General features: G+C 39.0%; 4 protein-coding genes across 5 annotated transcripts; 3 read left to right on the top strand and 1 right to left on the bottom strand.

Moving 5' to 3' along the window:
- The first annotated feature begins 480 nt into the window (after positions 1-480).
- LOC137874208 (large ribosomal subunit protein P2-like) lies at positions 481-3,011 on the top strand. Of its 2 annotated transcripts, XM_068712802.1 has the most exons (5): positions 481-570; positions 1,465-1,588; positions 1,697-1,745; positions 1,985-2,083; positions 2,482-3,011. In XM_068712802.1, exons 2-5 carry the CDS (start codon positions 1,466-1,468, stop codon positions 2,553-2,555), a joined length of 345 nt encoding a protein of 114 aa, XP_068568903.1. In that variant the 5' UTR covers positions 481-570; position 1,465; the 3' UTR covers positions 2,556-3,011. The 2 variants fall into 2 exon arrangements, with proteins under 2 accessions (XP_068568903.1, XP_068568901.1); XM_068712800.1 differs by having other exon boundaries at positions 1,465-1,745.
- A 2,340-nt stretch (positions 3,012-5,351) lies between these two features.
- Positions 5,352-8,984, top strand: LOC137874210 (ferritin, heavy subunit). Its single transcript, XM_068712804.1, has 5 exons — positions 5,352-5,652; positions 6,479-6,584; positions 7,235-7,381; positions 7,707-7,832; positions 8,514-8,984. The coding sequence occupies exons 2-5, from the start codon at positions 6,483-6,485 to the stop codon at positions 8,670-8,672; spliced, it is 534 nt and encodes a 177-aa protein (XP_068568905.1). The 5' UTR covers positions 5,352-5,652; positions 6,479-6,482; the 3' UTR covers positions 8,673-8,984.
- Positions 8,985-9,888: 904 nt separating this feature from the next.
- On the bottom strand, positions 9,889-12,702 carry mcee (methylmalonyl CoA epimerase). Its single transcript, XM_068712805.1, has 3 exons — positions 12,608-12,702; positions 11,534-11,874; positions 9,889-10,244 (listed from the first exon to the last, which is right to left on the bottom strand). Exons 1-3 carry the CDS (start codon positions 12,633-12,635, stop codon positions 10,092-10,094), a joined length of 522 nt encoding a protein of 173 aa, XP_068568906.1. The 5' UTR covers positions 12,636-12,702; the 3' UTR covers positions 9,889-10,091.
- mphosph10 (M-phase phosphoprotein 10 (U3 small nucleolar ribonucleoprotein)) lies at positions 12,681-18,386 on the top strand. The gene is made up of 11 exons (XM_068712803.1): positions 12,681-12,812; positions 13,335-13,977; positions 14,067-14,248; positions 14,342-14,498; positions 15,497-15,638; positions 15,747-15,814; positions 15,915-16,052; positions 16,139-16,249; positions 17,075-17,182; positions 17,274-17,504; positions 18,085-18,386. The coding sequence occupies exons 1-11, from the start codon at positions 12,703-12,705 to the stop codon at positions 18,232-18,234; spliced, it is 2,040 nt and encodes a 679-aa protein (XP_068568904.1). The 5' UTR covers positions 12,681-12,702; the 3' UTR covers positions 18,235-18,386.
- The last annotated feature ends 1,134 nt before the right edge of the window (positions 18,387-19,520 follow it).

Consider the following 19,520-nt stretch of genomic DNA (forward strand, 5'->3'; position numbering starts at 1 on the left):
TTTTTTTACCCCTTGTCTTTATTGTATGAAGTATAATTTAATGGAATTACATGGAACAAACTCGTTAATAACATTGTAATATCCCTACATAGATATATAACAATACAAAAATGTTCCATAATAATTTCAAATAAATAGACATGAATACAAATGAAGTTGAAATGCAACGTTCAGATTAATATCTCTTGCATTTCACTGCTTTTTTCTATTTAGGTGTTTTAATAGAAATGGAGCTGTGGTGGTTTTCTGTATTTTTTTGTTTTTTGAGATAATATTCTACATCTAATGTATGAAACCACTGTTGGGTGTGTAGAGGATTACAATAACGCTTCATGACTGCACTATAACGTATCAGCATTCTCTGTGTGTATGTTGATAATAAACACTCAGCCTAGAAACGATCACAGTGTGCACTACACTCTCTGGAACAGCAGGTGGCGATGTACCTGTTTTCTGACTTTTATTAAACACGAAGAAGAAGAAGAGGTTTCTTTCGCCTTCATCGCGGACGTAACTTCCTTTCTATCCGTGCTAACCTCGAAGTGTACACGCGTTCACCGTCTAGCTCAAGTGAGTGTATTTTATAGCTATAATAAATGTATTTATCACGGGGAGAACACGCATGTTATTGATATAAATAAATACACCATCACCTCCAGTAGCTGGAAAGTATGAAAGAGCGTTATTGTAGCGACATTATCTCATTTCCAACACCGCAACGTCTTTGGCGGCTAGGTTAGCTACCGTTAGCTAATGTTACCGGGACTGAAGAACACGCCGCCACATGGGTGTAAAAACTAGTATTTCTTTAACACGTTTTAAATCTTTATCTGAGAAAATCCAACATTGTTCACCACAGATAGTTAATGCTTAATAGTTTATAAAAGGGAGTTCACACTGAAGTCTAGTCTCAACAGATGCTCTTATTTGGTACCCGGTTATATATCTTTTATACATGAACAGAAACCCCGTAACACGGTGTTTTGAGACATAAAAATGTCTTCCTAAAGATTCAATTCCAGCGTTGTGTCGTGACAATGTGGCGGGTTTAACATGATGTGCGATGTTACGTCTAACGTTAGCTATAAATTAAAAAAAAACTCAAATTGGAAGATTATGCTGCTTGACAGTATTACTGTCACGTGCGGAGTAGAGGGTTAGATCAGAAATGTGTGCAGTTGGCCACAAAAGATGCCTGGTTTGGTTTTTGATAATGTGCCTCTTAAGTACTTAAAGACAATGCCTTCACACAACGTTCATGGTTTTAATGTCGATCGTCAATGTTTTAATTTAAGAAGTCTAAATATGTAATTTAATAAATGTATCATTTGTTTCTTTAAGATTGTTTTTGTCTTTTATGTTGCAAAGTTGCTTACGGTGTACATGGTTTATTGTTGTTTCTGGTCAGTGATGTCCATAAACACATCTGCTCCCTGTTTGAACCTTCCTGGTTGTTTTCTGCAGGATGCGTTACATTGCTGCTTACCTTCTCTCTGTCCAGAGTGGCAATAGCAACCCTGAACCCAAGGATATCAAGAAGATCCTAGAAAGTGTTGGCATTGAGGCCAATGACATCCGCCTGGAGAAGGTACAGAGCATCCTGCACTCAACTGCGTCTGATGTTGTGTCCGCAGTTCTTGTACCAGTGACTAGTCATTGCCTTTGTGATATTCATACATTTGATATCTCTCAACAGGTCATTACTGAGCTCCAAGGCAAGAATGTGGAGGAGGTGATTGCCGCAGGTGAGTGTTTGTCACTGCGTTTGTGTAGCAATTCATTTAGATTTTAGTTTGAAATCAACCGTTTTCTTAATGTCATTACTGTAAAACTTAATTAAAAAAAAGAATATTTAATAGCAGGCGAAACAAAATTGCCCAACTATATCTAATGATAACATACTGTGTTTGACTTGTCCCGTTTCTGGCTGCAGAGTGTCAATGTGATCACCTGATCTTATGTCTGCCAACTTGTGTCTCCTCAGGTTACGGTAAACTGGCCAGTGTGCCAGCAGGTGGTGCTGTAGCCGTTGCCAGCTCTGCGGCTGTTGTCTCAGGTGGAGCTGCTGCTGCTGCACCTGCAGGTGAGCGTTGCAGCTTAGCGCCTTGTTTGTCACCGTCAATGACGCTTGGCTCACAGTGCCTTTGCCTACACCTCGTTTGTTAACATGATTACATGCAGCCAAATCAGTTAGTCAGTTTTTCCTGAAATCAAATTTTACAAATGGACATGATTTGTACCTGACAGAATGTTCCAAGTCACCTTGGTAATCTGTCAAAAACAATTTAAATTCATGGGACATTATTGGCTTTTAAGCAGGGTCATTTTGGTTTAACTTGTATAATACATCACACAATTTGTCATGTAATGACATAGATGTTAATGATTGCTTGATTTAACAGTGTTCTCATGAGCGTAGCTGTTTAAATATGTTATGGTGACTATAGCAGGAAATAATATGACGTGCTTTTTGTTTTGCAGCTGAGGAGAAGAAGGAAGAGAAAGAGGAGTCTGAGGGGTCCGATGACGACATGGGATTCGGCCTGTTCGACTAAACTTTTTCAAAAAATAATAAAATGTATTAAAAAAAAAACCACCAAACTATTTGAATTGTTTTTCACTGCAGAATGACATAGTACACCAAGTGATCCTGGTATTAAGTAGGGTATGAAAAGGTGTGTCGATGTTGCGGTACAATGTGTGCTGCCTCCTCTAAAAGATAATAAAACAGCCATAATTAGACTAGATTATGCACATTCAGCACTCTTACAATTGTGCTGTAGCACACCAGAGTAACTATCAAACTTGTAGCTTGTTATTGACTCATGAATTATGTAATTGAGCCTAAAGATCAGCAGATGCCACTGATGTGTTTTGCACCATACATATAATTAAATGGGGCGTGGCCCTCTATTTCATGTATTGTTTAAAACGTTTTTGAATTATCCATGAGGTCTATGTTGCTTATACTTGCATTACTTACTGCTATGATTAAACAATCAGACACCACATGCAGGTGACCTGCTGGTCTGTAGTCATTTCTACTACCTGTGGGTTCAGGTGACGGGTTGTCAAATGTATTTAAAGCAAACTGGCTTTGAACTAATAAGTTTAACTGAAGGTTCATTAGTTACAAAAACATAAGTAGTCTAACAGGTTGCCTAGAAAAATCCAATTGCAAAATACATTCATAAGAAAAATTATGATGTACTACAAAACAGTAATCAATCTAATCAGTGAAATCAGGCTTCTAGTGTTCAGTGAAACTGATATAGAGTAGAGAAGAACCTTGACTTTAAAGTTTTACTCGGGTCAAACCAAGTCACCAAGTGCTTCCAATCCATGTGGTTCAAAGGTCAACATCCTGGATGTAAATGATTTCCAACAGCATCAAAACCAATAAATAATTATTTCAATAGTGTGAATTCTTGATAAGCACTTCCTCTTATTATTATCCCCCGGTGTCTCACAAACCCATTTCAATATAGGAGACAATGACAGAGTTGCTAAAATCCCACTTAAATGTATATTCTTACAGCCAAAAATGCTATGGGTACATTTGTTTTTTGTTTGAACAGTACTCACCGGCAGTGCTTTCCAGAAAACACAATGCCTACAAATCCTTTCTCCTACGCTAACGCTGGCAGGTCCTAAATAGAAAAGATCTGATAGACGGCTCTTGGGGGTGATGTAAGACTTTGCTTACAAAAGGTACTGCGTCCTGTTCAAGGCAGGAAACAACTCTTACTGTGTTATTCATAGTGTGTATATAGTCAAATACAGAACATTGTGCATCACTTTATTTTTTTAAGCTAACTTTACTTTGTGACCTCCACCTCTTACTAAACCCACACACACTCATTCAAATGTAAACTGTTAACACATATGGTGATCTCTGAGTACAGCATTGAGCCAAAGTCCCGCCCACCTATGAACCTGCCAGAATTTAATTTAGGAATATGTACAACAGGACCCGTTTTCAAAACAGGGCTTAAAATCAGGTAATAAAGCAGGATGTGATATTGTGCTTTAGTTTATGGACATTTCCCAAAAAGAATTACAATTAATCAGAGTACCACATTACCAAGTTGCCCACTTGGTAATCTAGCCTTGTGAAATATGGAACAAGTTTAAACCACACGGTTACACAATGAACTTTGAATATGGTAACTTACACAGTATGTCCCAATAAGCCAATTAGTCATGTGTGTGTGACTATAAGGCTTACTTAATCTCCAACTTTTTGAGTTTTCCAATGAGCTGAGTCATGTCGTGTTCAAAGCTGAGTCAGCATGGAAGCTATGTGTCTTTTTTATGTTGACGGTCTGAGGATAGAGGATGTTGTATGCTGTAGATATTGTTAGTCCTCTGCTCTGATATAAACTTAGGATTTTGGTCTATACAAATAAACTTGATCCCTTTGTAACGCTCTAATGCTTCTAGAGTCTTCTAGTGCTTGTGCTGAAAGGCTCCTTTTAGAGTGTCATATTATTTGTATTGGTACATTGGAATGTAAGCAGCATGTCAATGTTATAGCTGGGCATGGTTGACCTATTTCACCTGATTTATCTGTCAAATAGTTAAATCTATAATGTATTATATGTCATTCACCAATCAGATGTTTTCAATAAATAATCTTAATCAGCAAGTAATATAACTTTCACTGTCAGATAAATCTAGTTGAGTCAAAAGTATAATATCTTCCTAGAGGAATATAATCATCTCTGAAGAAGTACCCAGAACTTTTACTTAAGTTAAAGTAGCAAAAACACTGTAGAAATACTCATCAATACTGTTTACTCTACAAGTAAAAGTACAAGTAAAATTACACTAAGTAGTATTAAGTATTGCTATCAAAATATACCTAACGCATCACCAGTACAAAAGTATCAAAAGTGCTCATTTCATAACAATGCATATTATACTAATGAATTCTGATTATTGCTGACGTATGTGTAAAGTGAAGCTTTTCTAGTTGCTTATTTTGTATTCATAATCTTAATCTGCAAAGTAACCATAACTAAAATATTAAAATCCATGAATTGGAGTAAAAAGTACAATATCTTCCTCTGTATTTGAGTAGAAGTATAAAGTAAGAGAAAACTACTCAAATAAAGTTTAAATTGTACTTTAGTAGTTACTTTCCACCAAGACTGGTGTAGTAGAATGTATACAGTAGCATACAATATGAAATATGTATATTCAAGCACCACAAAATTGTACTTCAGTAAATGTACTTTGCCACCACTGAACCATTCTCTGAACTTCAGTACAAGGTAAATACACGAATGGCGGGGCAGCTCGCGGTACTGCCTCCGTGGCCCCTCCCTTTTCCGGGCAGTTACGTCACGGTCCATACCATCTGCTTATCAGTCGGTCGTCTCGTCAGCGGACAGTGAAGGTTACCTGCTTCAACAGTGCTTGAACGGCAACCTTTCAACTGTCTTCAGACACAAATAATCGCTTTGATCGCTCACACCACAATTGATAACTACTCAAATTAATTTTACCTTGAAACAACAACAGCTAAGATATCCTGAACACGTTCAGCTCGCTCGCTAGCTAGCTAACTGTTTGTTTAGTCAACGGCAACGCAAGACACTCGGGACAGTTGTTCGACCTCCTCACAAGAAGACCTGACACTGAAAATTGGTAAGAATTCATCTCTACGCTTTGTGTCTTCTCGTTTGTATATGTTCCTGTCGCTGACGGACCTACACCGACGTCTACGTGAATGTGGGTTCAGCAGAGTAACGTTAGTACTGGTTGTTTATCTCCAGTGAGGCCTTGGCGCAGTCCTCCTCCCTCTGCGTAGCGTTAACGCTAATGTTCTCAGCGCGAGGCATGGCGCACAACAACATTGGACATGATGACCAACTAAACGGTTAAACATGACTTCAAGCGTCCCTTAATCCGTACGTCCACGCGATGTTTTTGACGTTCTGCTACATTATAGCTGTTAAAAGAAACCAACTGTAACGTGAATATGATATTCCGACGATTACGTTTTATTTCTGTGACTAGATTTCCCCTTACATAAAATGAACCTGCGTCAATCCAACCTCGTGATACTGAGGTAGTTATGTGGTGTGGTGAGCTCTGTGAGAATGGTGCCTCTGATAAAGGTTGGGCCCATCGATTGGCATATCATTATTTTTTTTCTATGTTTGTTCAGGTCAAAACAACGACAGATAGATATATTTGGTAAAATCATTTAAGTTGATCTACAGTTTTTGTATTTAAAGTAAATGTATAGCAGTGCGCCTACTGAGTCACATTTTTACCGAAGTTAAAAACAAATTTTTATTGTGAAGAATTGTCACAATTGACCGATTGTCAAAATGCTCATTAATTGAGTGAAAATACACTAGTCATTTCATCTTTAATTACGACATATTCGACCTATCAAACGTATCTATTGTTACACATGCTTATGAGTTGTATCATTCTGAGTCTTGTTTTGTTGGCTGTGTTTCAGAACCATGAGTTCCCAGGTGAGACAGAACTTCCACCAGGACTGCGAGGCTGCAATCAACAGGCAGATCAACCTGGAGCTGTATGCCTCCTATGTCTACCTGTCTATGGTGAGAGTCCAATAAAGAAGTGTTCAGGCAATAAAAAAAAGTTAACAAAGATTAGTGGAAAGCCCAGAGTGGAGCAGCTGATGACGCTTAGTACTAAGCATAAGAGGAACTGTGTATACCAGTTATAAAAGTATCCGTTATTATCGAGAAGTGACTCTAATTCTTGTAACCAGACTATTGTGGTTGTAACTGCTGTGACAAGTGTGATGATGATGGTTGTCAGGTAGTCCACTGCCATGATGTGTAAAAGCCACCATCAGAGCAGCCATGTTAATTAAAAAAGAACTTGTCAACCATGTAAGTGAGCTTCTAGGAGTGTCTGTTTCATGAAATGGAGGAGAGGTGAAATGGGCGTCTGGCTGAGAAACAAAACAACGGTTGAAGTCCCTTTTTAGAGATTATGTACACAGACCGGGCATGGAGGGCATTACCTGAGTGCTTCACTTAAAGTACAGTTTTTACCAATCGTAATGTAGGGTTGGATGGAAGCTGCCGTTGGAATATTATCTTCATTTAAAGCTTAATTTTAGCATATTAAACTCTGCTGTGTGTAATTATTTTGGCAGCTAGGTATTTCTGTGTTACGCTTCAGCCACATTTCAGGACCTTTTTTGTGTTAAAACAGACATTCCCCTCTTTTCTCCTCACAGGGATACTACTTTGACCGGGATGATCAGGCATTGCACAACTTTGCCAAGTTCTTCCGTGATCAGTCGCACGAGGAGCGCGAGCATGCTGAGAAGCTCATGAAACTACAGAACCAGAGGGGGGGGAGGATCTTCTTACAAGATGTCAAGGTACAAGCTCATATTTGATCTAATGTGTTTTTGTGACGGTTCATTTGTTTTGTGTTTTTAACGTAAGCACTGGGTGTGAACATCCTGTCCTGGGCTATCATGTAGCGCATGTTAGGAGGGCAACATAAGGCCAAAAAGATACAAAGGGCGTGCGAGTGCTGCGCTGCTTATCTCTCACCGACACAAAAAACCCAACCCGCCGAACGTTAAACTGCAAAACCCACTCTGAGATAATCAGACAGCTTGTTGTCTGGGTCGGGTCGTTGGCCTTCCACCTCTCATTAATAAGTGTCTCGCTGTTCTCCCGACCTGCTTTGTATTGCAGAAGCCAGAGAGGGACGAGTGGGGCAGTGGAATTGAGGCCCTTGAATGTGCCCTGCAGCTTGAGAAGAGCGTGAACCAGTCACTGCTGGACTTGCACAAGCTCTGCTCCGATCACAATGACCCACATGTGAGTATTGAATCGTGGCTTAGTGGTCGCAAAGCACCATACAAACATTTTTTTTTTTTTGTTTGTGCATGTCAACATTTAAGTTCTAGAGAACACCAATCCCAAATTCTCAAAATTAAAATAGCTATCAAGCATATTAATGAGTGGATTAGCCAATCCACGTACGGATCCAGTTACCTTTCGCATACCCTTAAGTATTAGCCTGTTTTAGAATGTATAAAATAAAACGGATAAAAACATCTGTCAGACTTTAATGTGGCCTATGTGGTATTTACACACTGCAGCTCGGGTGTTTTTAAGCAAATGTACTATTCTGCAGCCTTTAATCAATATTCAGTCCTTTCAAGTCTAGTGGACACTAAATGGATGCAAAACAACACTATATGATTGTACCATCAGAATAGAATCATCACAAAAGTGTCAATTCAACTCATGTGTAACCTTTACTCATGTTCATTTAAAAATATTTCAGCAGGTAAATAAAAAAACGGAGATATAGTGCCATATTAGGTGTTCTTTCAGTTAAATTCAGTGTGTGTGTGTGTGTGTGTGTGTGTGTGTGTGTGTGTGTGTGTGTGTGTGTGTGTGTGTGTGTGTGTGTGTGTGTGTGTGTGTGTGTGTGTGTGTGTGTGTGTGTGTGTGTGTTCCAGCTCTCATGTGGTTTAACTCTCTTTCATACAGCTGTGTGATTTCATCGAGACACACTATCTGGATGAGCAGGTGAAGTCCATCAAAGAGCTGGGAGACTGGGTGACCAATCTGCGCCGCATGGGAGCTCCTCAGAACGGCATGGCCGAGTACCTGTTTGACAAACACACCCTGTGCAAAGAAAGCAGCTAAATCCATCCAAATCACATAGACAAACGCTTTCTACATATGTATATTTGTATCTTGCTTTCAATCATTCTTAAAATATGAAGCCATCTGCATGGTACTGGCAAGTAATTCAAACCTCTTATATTACTCGCGTTGTTACTGCCATTTACCCTGCATTACAGTTACTTCACTAATCCCTGAGCTGTGAGCTATTGCATCCAAAGCCCACTTCTCCCTCTGCTGTCAGCTTTGCCTACGTCATTACTATGTGTTTGCTGTGTTTTATGCCAGGAGCTGTTCATCAAACCAAATAAAATGAACCCTCTGGATTCTGAAGTCTTATGTTGTCTCAATGTTGAAACCAGAATTGAGCTCTGTATCTAAAAAAACAAACTGGTCCACTGACAGAAAGGGGTAAAAATAGTACTAATGATCTGTTTCTCTTCCATTACCTGATAAAACAGAACTGGGCAGTGAGCTTCTATTGTAGGTTATGTTTTAATTGCAAATGACATGTTTTTAAAAATCTGCCTATTTGCATTGTGTTTGAACTTATGGACAGCTAAATATTGTGGTAGTTGAAGGAGACGCCACAGACTGGTAGTTGAGAAAATAATCACAATGTTTACTTAAATGTGAAGAACATAACTACTGTTTTCCTCAGAGCCTGTGGTGTCTAGAAAATATACACCAAAAAGCCCAAATAAGTAGCTGGACGTGAAACTAATTATGATCATCTGAAGTTCATGTCTGAAGGCATTAGCAAATAGCCACTTGTCTCTCTTGTGTCTGAGTGTTTCACAGACTGTTATGATCCCAAACCGATGGTACCAAAGACCAGTTTTAAAAGTTACAATATCTATGCACCGTCTAGAATCAAGTGATCAGGGGATTTCCAACTCAAATGTTTTACAGCAGGTGTAGATGAAATGTTTGTGCGTAGACTTGCATCAACATGAGTTTGTAATCACAGACATCTGTTTTCTTTCAGAGATATAGACTGTTGGTGATGGTGTCACTTCTAGTGGTGATATAGTTTTAAATATCAAAAATTAATAATCCACTTTAATGAAGAAAAAACACATTTGGCCAACTTTTCTGTACTGCACTCCTAAATATACTCTGAACTGAAGCATGTTTCACCTTAAAGACACAGATGTTGTTGTTTTTATTGGAGACTATGTAGTCATCCTGCTGTATGTTGTAGAATAGTGGAGTGAGGACAAGTCAAAGTCCAAACTCAAATGCAAATAGATGTTCACTGAACACCACGCTATCATTTATTCCCAACACAAAAGAAAAGTGAAGAACAACTTTGAGGCAGCTTGAGATCAAAAGTTCTATAAAGAACAATATTACATAATCAACATTTGTTAGCAAACTGACTCTGGAATATGTAAATGTAAATCAACAGCTCCCACGTTCCCTGCCAGACTGAGGCGTTCAGGCTTCTTCAAGCTCCACCAGCACACCGTCACAGTCTTTAGGATGGAGGAACATCACCGGTTTCCCGTGAGCACCTATCCGGGGCTCTGCTGACAGAGTTCTGATGTTCTTTGCTTTCAGGTCCGCTATTGCAGCGCTAATGTTGTCTACCTGCAAACATCAGGAAAACTTCAATCTTTTTTTTAACGTTGGCTAGTCTGATACACTCACTGTCATACTGATAACCTTCAATGCACTGTAAAATGTACTGCATTGGTTTCCAAGGTGTAACAAAGAGGGCCTAGTGGTTAAAAATAAGGTTCAAACTGTGGTTTGTTTTGTTTAAGGTAGCTTTACTGCCATAATAATGAATTAGAGACTGACACCAACATTGATAATTGACAGTTAAAAAGTATTTTGACACTTAACGTCATCAATCAAACCTGTCAGTGTTCTCTGGTGGACAAACTGTAATATTGTTTCTACTTCTGGATGACTGCTGCACACATTTATGTAATGCGTATTACTTAGCAGTCAACATATACACAAGTAATTATATTGGGTATTAAGCTAACATTGGTTCATCTATCAATTGCTATTAGATAATTGATTGATTGTTTAGCTTAGCTTTTACAGAGGAAGAAGCAAACCAAATGTGCAAATACACGATATTCCCCTAAACCACACCAAACACTTCAGGTATGAAAGCACTGGAAGTCTTCCACCAAAAGCTTAAAGCTGGAGTTCAGTGTCTCCAGACTCCAGATCCCAAAAGAGCATCTTTGTGATAAAGTGGTACAGGATGTTTGTTGTTCATGTGCTGCTATGTTTTTGTAACATAATACCATTCTCAGGGCAGACATTCTGGCCTTGTTCACAGAAGACATTTCAACATGTGACAGGAGTATTTTCAAAACAATTACTGCACAACATAAAAATCTTAATGACAGGTGCAAAAACTCATGACTCTACAAGAAAACTAAAGAATCCTGGACACTGTCCATCAAATGAACTCACTTTCGGTACTCAACAGACATGTCACTGGAGGAAAAGCACATGTGTACAAAAAATTAAATGAATGATGGCATAATAACACATACCTAGATGCTTTGGTTTCAGGATTCTGCTATTGTGCATTGCCGGCTCACTGTCACGGCTTACTGATGAGCCATCAATTTTGTAACACCTGAGCTTTTCCAAGTATGACAAGTCAAAATGTCTGCTATGAAAAAAGCCTAGTGAGCGTGCTGGCTCACTTACACACATAAAGGGAACAGATCTGTGTTTTTTAGTTATACCTGTGCTTCTTCTGCTATGACAGAAAAGAATGTTTGCAGAGATACAATTCTATTCAAACTTGACTGAGGGAGAGTTAGAGTCCTACATAATACTGATCACATGTACCTGATGAAGTGTCCACTGAGTGTAATCCCTATGACAAGTTATCAATGCTGTCTCACCTCAATACAAATGTGGTGCATCCCTCCAGACTTGTTCTTCTGTAAGAAGCCAGCGATCGGGCTCTTCTCCCCCAGAGGATGGAGCAGCTCCAGCTTAGTGTTGCCGAGCTCCACAAACACTGTGTAGACGCCGTGCTCGGGCACGGGCACCTGGTCACTCACTGTGGCCCCCAGCACGTCTCGATACAGAGCCGTGGCCTTCTCCATGTCAGGGACAGCGATGGCAATGTGGTTCAGCCTCCCAAGCTTCCAGAGTGACCCAGGAAGGCCCTGATGGAGGGGTGCTTTTGTTGAACGTGTCCTCAGGAGTGTGAGACGAGAACATCTGGAAAGACCTGCCACTGAATAGACACATTCAAATATAATGAGATTAGTTGTGGCTATTGTTTTGGAACAATAGTCCTAAAACTCTCTTAGTCTTAGTCCACACTGTCTGACAGTAGGCTATTTTTCAGAGTAAACCCAAGACATATTTATATGGCTGCAACATTCCATCACATGGAAATATTAATCATGCATAATTTCACACCTTTCCTCAAATTCAGCCTGGCATTATGTATCTTTGAAATCTCCACTAGATTTCAAAATAAAGGTCTGTGGTTTGGAATATAGTCTGGCTGCATAGCATGCGTTTGATGACTGATACATACAGTAGTTTATAACACAATTCAAACACTCCAATAGGGAGTTAAGCTTATGCAATATTACAGCGAACAGCTATGACATTTGTCAAATGTTACGTTTTAGGGTCTCAGAGAGTTTTCAAACCTCACTTGAAAAACAAAAACGTTTGTAGATTGCAGAATATAAGAGTCTGTACGAAAGTTATCGTAGCATGTATTCAGATATCAGTCGTTTTACAAAAAACACAAAAAAGTGTCATGTAACGTTACCCGATCATTGCAACAAGACAAACCTATGAAGTAACGTAAGTAGGGACAGTAATTTTATGTGACGCAGCTGACGTTGATGATGTTGTAGTCTTGTTTTTAGGTTTTCCAATAAATAATTTGAGGACGAACCAATAACTGATAAAAGTATGCGTTTGGTTTTAAAATAATGATGTATACCAACCTGCAACCTTGAGCACTGCGGACGCCATGTTTGTGTGTCGGAACCAAAGCAGCAGCGGAAGAGTTTCTCGGTGAGCCTGTTTACCTGCGGCACAGATGGCTACGCATGTGGGAGAAACGATGGCCAGTGGAGATATGTTGAGTGTGCTGGAGGAGTGTGTAAAGACGATAAATAGCACCACAGCACAGCCAGAGAACTTTCTGAGGCAAGTATTTGCTGTCTGTGTGTTTGTGTTGTTGAAAAAGTGGTTAAATGTTGTTTACGCGTGTTTGAAGAGAAGAGTTTGAACTAGCTAACTGTTAGCTAAAGCTAACTGCATGCACTGCTAACCCGCTTTGATACTTAATAAGGGGGTTTTGGGAAGGTATTAGAAAAGTTGGTATCAAATTATCCCATGTATCAATAACCACAGAAAACAACCAGCCTGCATCTAGACTGACAGTTTACTACAAACATGACTTCACTGATATATTAGACAGTGGACAGCCGACGTTACCACATTAACAGCACCCAAAGAAACAATCAGTACAGTCAAATGAAATGCTGCACGTGATTGTCATACATGATGTATTGAAAGACAACGATGCGTTGAGTACTTGTACAAACCCTAGCATCGCCATGCACACATCAGACTTCCTGTCTTTTGGACAAATACAACTAAAAAACACCCTATTGCTTCTAATAATACACCAGACCTGCCATACTGACTGTGTTTCCACTTTTTCAGCCTTCAAGATGGCGTGGCAGCAGACTTTACCTCTATCACTAAGATGTTGTATGACCTCCACAAAGCTGAGGAGCCTGCAGATTATAAAGGCAGCCCGTTGGCTCAGCTGGTGGTGGAAAACTTTGATGAAGAGCAGATCTGGCAAGAGCTGGAGCTACAGAACAACGCTGTAATGAAACTCTTTAAAAATGCAGCTGATGAGGCTTTGTCAGATGAGACATTAACAGTGCTGGTAGAGGAGGAGGAGGAGGAGAATATTGTGGAGGCAGAAGTAGAGACTGATGAAGAAGAGGAGGAACCACCCAGACAGTCAAAGAAAAAGGCTGCCGAGGATGGGGAAGAGGACTACACTGATGAAGACTCTGATTTAGATTTTGATGTGGACGCTCTGGAGAAACGAGAGAAACAGAAGCAGGAGGTTGGAAGGAAAGGCTCCAAAACAAAGGTGGTTCCCTCTGAGGTTGATGATACGTTCTTCAAACTGTCGCAGATGGAGTCCTTTCTGGATGATATGGACAAGCGAGAAGGAAAGGAAGACGAGAACGAAGATGAGCTTGACTATTTTCAGGACCTGCCCTCCGATGAAGACGACGATCTCGACTTAGAGGAAATACTTTCCACCCAAAAGAAAAAGAAAATCACTGTATGTGTTTTATCACTTTTCTCACAGATTCTATTGTGTCCTGACGGTTCAGAATACAGAAAACTCATGTATTACTGTTTACATTTTAGGTCAAGAGCTCAAGGAATCTCAAGTACAAGGACTTCTTTGATGCTGTGGCTGGTGAACCAGCTAAAGCAGATGACCAGTCGGATGGCGAGGGTGACAGCATGGATAGAAGCCGGGAAGAAGGTGGAGAAGAAATGTATGACGAGGCTGATAATTATGATGGTGAAGAGGAGGGTGACGATGAGTAAGTGTGATTGAAATTATGTAATGCGTATAATTATGTGTGAGAGAAGCATGTGTGGTTGATTCCAGCATGTTTGTGTCTATCCTTTGCCAGGGATGAAGAGACCCAAACATCTCATAAGAAAGTCACGTTTAACCTCTCTGAGGACGAGGACAGCGAGGGAGAGGACGTGGAGGACATTTTTGGAGGAAAAGCTCCAAGCTCAGCAAAATCTGAATCAAAGTCATCATTTGAAAAACGGCAAGAAAAGGTAATCAGGTTTAAAATTTTGCCAATTTGAGTTGCTAGTCAGTGAGCCTTAAATGTGGCGCAAGACTCATAATTTAGTGGGTGAGTTTTACACTGACTGTAGACCATAAATGTATCACTGCAACAGTGCTGCTTGAAGGCCTGGCCATTGTGCCAAAAAAGAGTTCAATACCCAAACAATACTTTATTCCTCACAGTGAGCAATAAACAAAAGTTTTTTCTGTTCAGGAAAATAAGCCGCAGTTCTCTAACAAGCAGCAGCTACACAAGAACCTAAACTAAATGTAGAATTAATGCTTAAATCAGGAAATAATTATCAATCAATGAGAGGAAGATGACTACGGTTCTGATCAGACATTTGATGGCAAATGTCGGGTCTTGACTTTTTATTCCGACACAAAACACATTTCTGTTGGTACCTGAAAAGCATTGAAGTTTGATATCCAGCTTTAGCTGCTTAATCGGTGTAAACCAGTCGACCTTCGACCAAGGCTGTGTTCAGACCGACCGTAGGTCTCTGATAAGGCGCAGCCCTCTCATTTATTTAAAAGAGGCCAGTCCAGCGACACAGAGAGATGGCTCTGGCAAAACGGTCATCAAGCAAAAAGGTTGAACCAGGCTCAATTTCGTTGACTGCGATAGGTCATTCAAACATGCACGTGCACATTCTCAGTGGATATTGTTTGCCTCACAAGATATATTAATGATGTGAATTATTTGTTTGTGAAACGTTTGCTGGACATTCATGTATTCGTTCAAGCTGCGGGCGTCACTGAAACTTTAACATATCAGGAGGGAGTGTCTGTCAGATAGTTACTGGTTTTTTACCTGCTTTTGTTGATGAGGAATTGTTATTTTCAAGGCTGATCTGATATGAGAAGTATCTTTTCAACAATTTTAAATTGTTCCCAAGATGGTGGTTGAGCTCTTTCTCTCTTTCTTTCTGTCTTTCTGTCTTTCTGGCGTTTATTATATCATTTTTGTTTCTCTAACCTGCAGATGTCAGAGAAGATAGATGAGTTGGAGAAAGCCGCTTTAGAAGCGAAGCCGTGGCAGTTGTCAGGAGAGGTTACCGCACAGACTCGTCCAGAAAACAGCATGCTGGAGGAAGATGTGGAGTTTGAGCAGACCGGCAGGATGGGTGAGTGACTCGCAGATTTATACAATTATTCACACTGGGGTTATTTTTATGTTGTTGAATTAAGGTTATTAAAATAGTGAGGATTTCTTTTCTTCTTTGGTCTTGTAGCCCCTGGTATCACAGAGGAAACCACACTACAGCTTGAAGACATCATCAAACAGAGAATTAAAGACCAGGTTAGTCACCATGACTTGTGTCTTTTATATATTATTTAATATCTGAAACAAATGTAATAATAGATTATAACCCAGTGCCTTTGACTTGTGTTTCTGTAAGGCGTTTGATGATGTGGTCCGCAAAGAGAAACCCAAAGAGGAGGTGTTTGAATACAAGAAGAGGCTAACGTTGGACCATGAGAAGAGCAAGCAGAGTCTAGCAGAGATCTATGAGCAGGAATACCTCAAGCAGAATCAGGTTTGACTTTTATCTTGCTTTCACTGCTGTTCCAACACAGATGAACCTGTGCTGCATCCTTTCTCTCTCTATCTTTCTGATTTCAGCAAAAGACAGAGGAGGAGGAAAACCCAGCTCATGTCGAAGTTCAGAAGCTTATGGACACACTCTTCCTAAAGTTGGATGCTCTCTCCAACTTCCACTTCACACCCAAACCAGTAAGTTTTGCCCATATATTCCTAAAATATTCAAATTTATTGTTATTCGGAAGGTTTCTGAAAGTTGTAGAAGTTAAAGTGTCAGCACAGAAAGCCTTATTAAGCAAACACCTAATGTGTAGGATGTTTACCTTAGATCTAACTCTGGCTTGTGACATCTTCTGTGGTTCTTAATGCATTCAAAGTTTTGAGACATAATACGTAAATATATAGCATGCCATCCCCTTAAAAAAAACATGTGTTTTGTAAATGAAATGTAATAGAAATGAATTGTAGGGATGCACCGATCCCACTTTTTCAGTCTCAATACCTGGACTTGAGGTATCAGCCTACACTCAGTGCTTATCTGATACCAGTGTGTCATTAATAAGCTGAAGTTCTCACTGCGGGGAAGTGACTGAGATCTTTCTCTTATGGCTCTCTTATTATCAGGCTTGAGTTAAACATTGTTTTCTAATAAATATAAAGATATAAACTTACTGACTTGTTATATATTAAAATAATAAATCGCACACCAGCAAATTGGTAAAAAAAAAATCTTCTAAATTTAAAAGGAATTACTATTAAATTTTATTAAATTTAGCAATAAATTGGTCAAAACTTACACACAAATTTTAAATTCCAATATATAATGTATGTAGTATGTAAACATAGAATTCCATGTATAGATCAACCTCCTTGTCACCGATCCAGCTACCTGAGTCAGTATCGGCCCCATATCGGTGCATCCCTAATAAATAGTAAATGTAAACAGATTATTTTGACAAAAACAGCGAGCCAGTGCAGTGTTTGAAACCCTGCATTCATGGTGCCCTTTGTCCACAGCCCGTTCCCGAGGTCAAAGTGGTGTCTAACCTGCCGTCTGTCACAATGGAGGAGGTGGCTCCAGTCAGCGCTAGTGATGCTACGCTGCTCGCACCAGAAGAAATCAAAGTATGTCATCAATTAATTTTCAAACATTCATTTTTATCTTGGTATAGTTAGTTACACAGCGTGTTTTAACGATGCTCTGCTCTAACCAAAGGAGAAGAACAAAGCCGGAGACATTCTGGGTGATACTGAGAAGACGTCAACAGACAAGAAGCGCGACAGACGCCACAAGAAGGCGGTTAAGCGTCTAAACATCAAGGCCAAAGAAAAGAGGCAGAAACTTAAAGAGGCCAGTGGAACTGGAGAGAACAGAAAGCTGTCAAAGGCCGAAGTCACAGAAAACCTGAAGAAACTCACAAAAGGAGGCAAAGCTAGGATACTCAAGGTGAGTGGCTTCTCTCATGTAGTCAGTATCCATTTAGCGCTTTTGAGGTACTTGTACTTCATTTCAGCATTCTGAATTTATGCTAATTCTAATTCTATACATCACAGAGAAAATATTGTACTTTTTACTCCACCTCATTTGAAAGTCACTAGTTACTTTATTACTAAGATTTTACACACAAAACTTATGAACAATATCAAATATGATGCATTGTTACAGATCATCTACCCAGAAGTATAGAAAATAATTACAATGAACTGCCTTTTGACCAGCGACAACATTGAGACGTATCAAAAAGAATCAGTAAAAGCAATCGCATAATATTAGATGTCGTAATGTATCACTGATGAAAGCCATTTAGCTGCATAACGGGTATTTTAATTTGTGCGCTTTTATCTGAATAACTGACTTTTACATTATAGTAGTGGTACTTGTGCTTATGTGTTAGTTTCATATGTCTGCTTACACTATCCAGGCACATCACATCTTAATGCCAAAATAACCATTACATGAATTCTTAGCTAATAAATAAAACAGTATGTTCCTGAGGTGACTCAATAAACATGGTGTTCTGTTTCAGGACGAGGGGAAGGACAAGGCTCTGCGGTCCTCTCAAGCCTTCTTCTCTGAGCTGCAGGACCAGGTTAAGAGTCAGATCAAAAGTGCAAAGGACCAGTCTTCAAAGAAGAAGAAACAGAAAGAGGTGTCTGTCAGCAAACTCAAGTTATAACAACTGTGATGGTTTGTTGTGGAAGATCAACGTTTTATTGTACAGATTCTTTTTTTTTTTTTCTTTTTTTCTTTTTTTTTTTTTTATATGAGAAAGCTGAAATTTAAATCTGAAAGTCCTTGTTAAAGATTTCCATTTCCATTAAAATAAACGGAGAGCCCAGTTGTTTGTTTGGCAATGAGTAAAGCATTTTCAACTAATAATAAATGTTCATTCACATGAAAATATTGGAGCACTTTACTTTGTGGAAAGATGAATGTACAGAGCCTATGTGAAGGTTTACTCGTATTTATTTTGTTTGCTCTGAAAATTTTAAATATACACATACATTGCAAAAAATCACAAGGTATATGTAGGCCTACATGTTTATATTGTCTGAGCGCATAGTTGGCGAAAACCTAAAGATCCGATCGTTACCTCAAACATCTCGCCGTAACAATCTAAGATAGTAAGTGTGTATTGGGCTGCTCTAGATCAGCCCTTTTTAGTGGCTGTTAATTGAAGCCACTAAACATCAGAGAACACATTAATCTGGAACAAGTATAACTTCACACTGAGAGATGGTATAAGTTGTCGCGTCTCAAAAGTAAAGGTATGAACAAATACCCTAAGGCAGTAATACTCTCCTAATAGTCTTCCCTGCCTCAGTCGAACTAAGATAGTCACAGTAAAATGTATCTAGTATCAAATTGTACCATCATTTAAGTGTAAGAATGCAAAGCAGACATTGTAAAGAATGGTTTCTTTCAACGTCTAATGTTGCCTGCAACAACTAACTACCTTTTGATGTAAGATTATTTGGACATTTAACATAAAGTAAAAGTAATTTAACCATGTAAAAAAAAAAGTCTATTACAAGTTCTGCGGTCAGAGTTGTCCCTAAGTATAAGTAAAGAAGCATTAGTGGTGAAAGTATCAAAAGTAAATAATGAACTATACAGACCCTCTCCGAGTTATATATTTTTAAAGATATATTATCGGATTATTATTACAGGATAATAAACATGTAAACAGTTGTTAAAGCTAGTCGAGGTGGAGTTAATTTTATACTGTTCCTTTTATGATTATATGTTTTGTACGTAAAGTCTTTGTCAAGTATCCAGTAACTGAGGCTGTTAAATAAATGAAGTGGAATAAAAGGCACAATATTTACAGTATATTTTGTAGCTTATTAAAGTAACAAAACACAAAAATGTGTAGCATTGATGTAAAAAAGCCCACTTTCAAATATTTAATTAGAATATAATATAAAGTTAAACAATACAGTAGAAGATACTGAATAGAAT

The sequence above is a fragment of the Cebidichthys violaceus genome, unplaced genomic scaffold, assembly GCF_023349555.1.
Source record: "Cebidichthys violaceus isolate CVI_PGR_0920_01 unplaced genomic scaffold, fCebVio1.0.p SCAF_174, whole genome shotgun sequence".
In the NCBI taxonomy this organism is placed as follows: Eukaryota; Metazoa; Chordata; class Actinopteri; order Perciformes; family Stichaeidae; genus Cebidichthys; species Cebidichthys violaceus.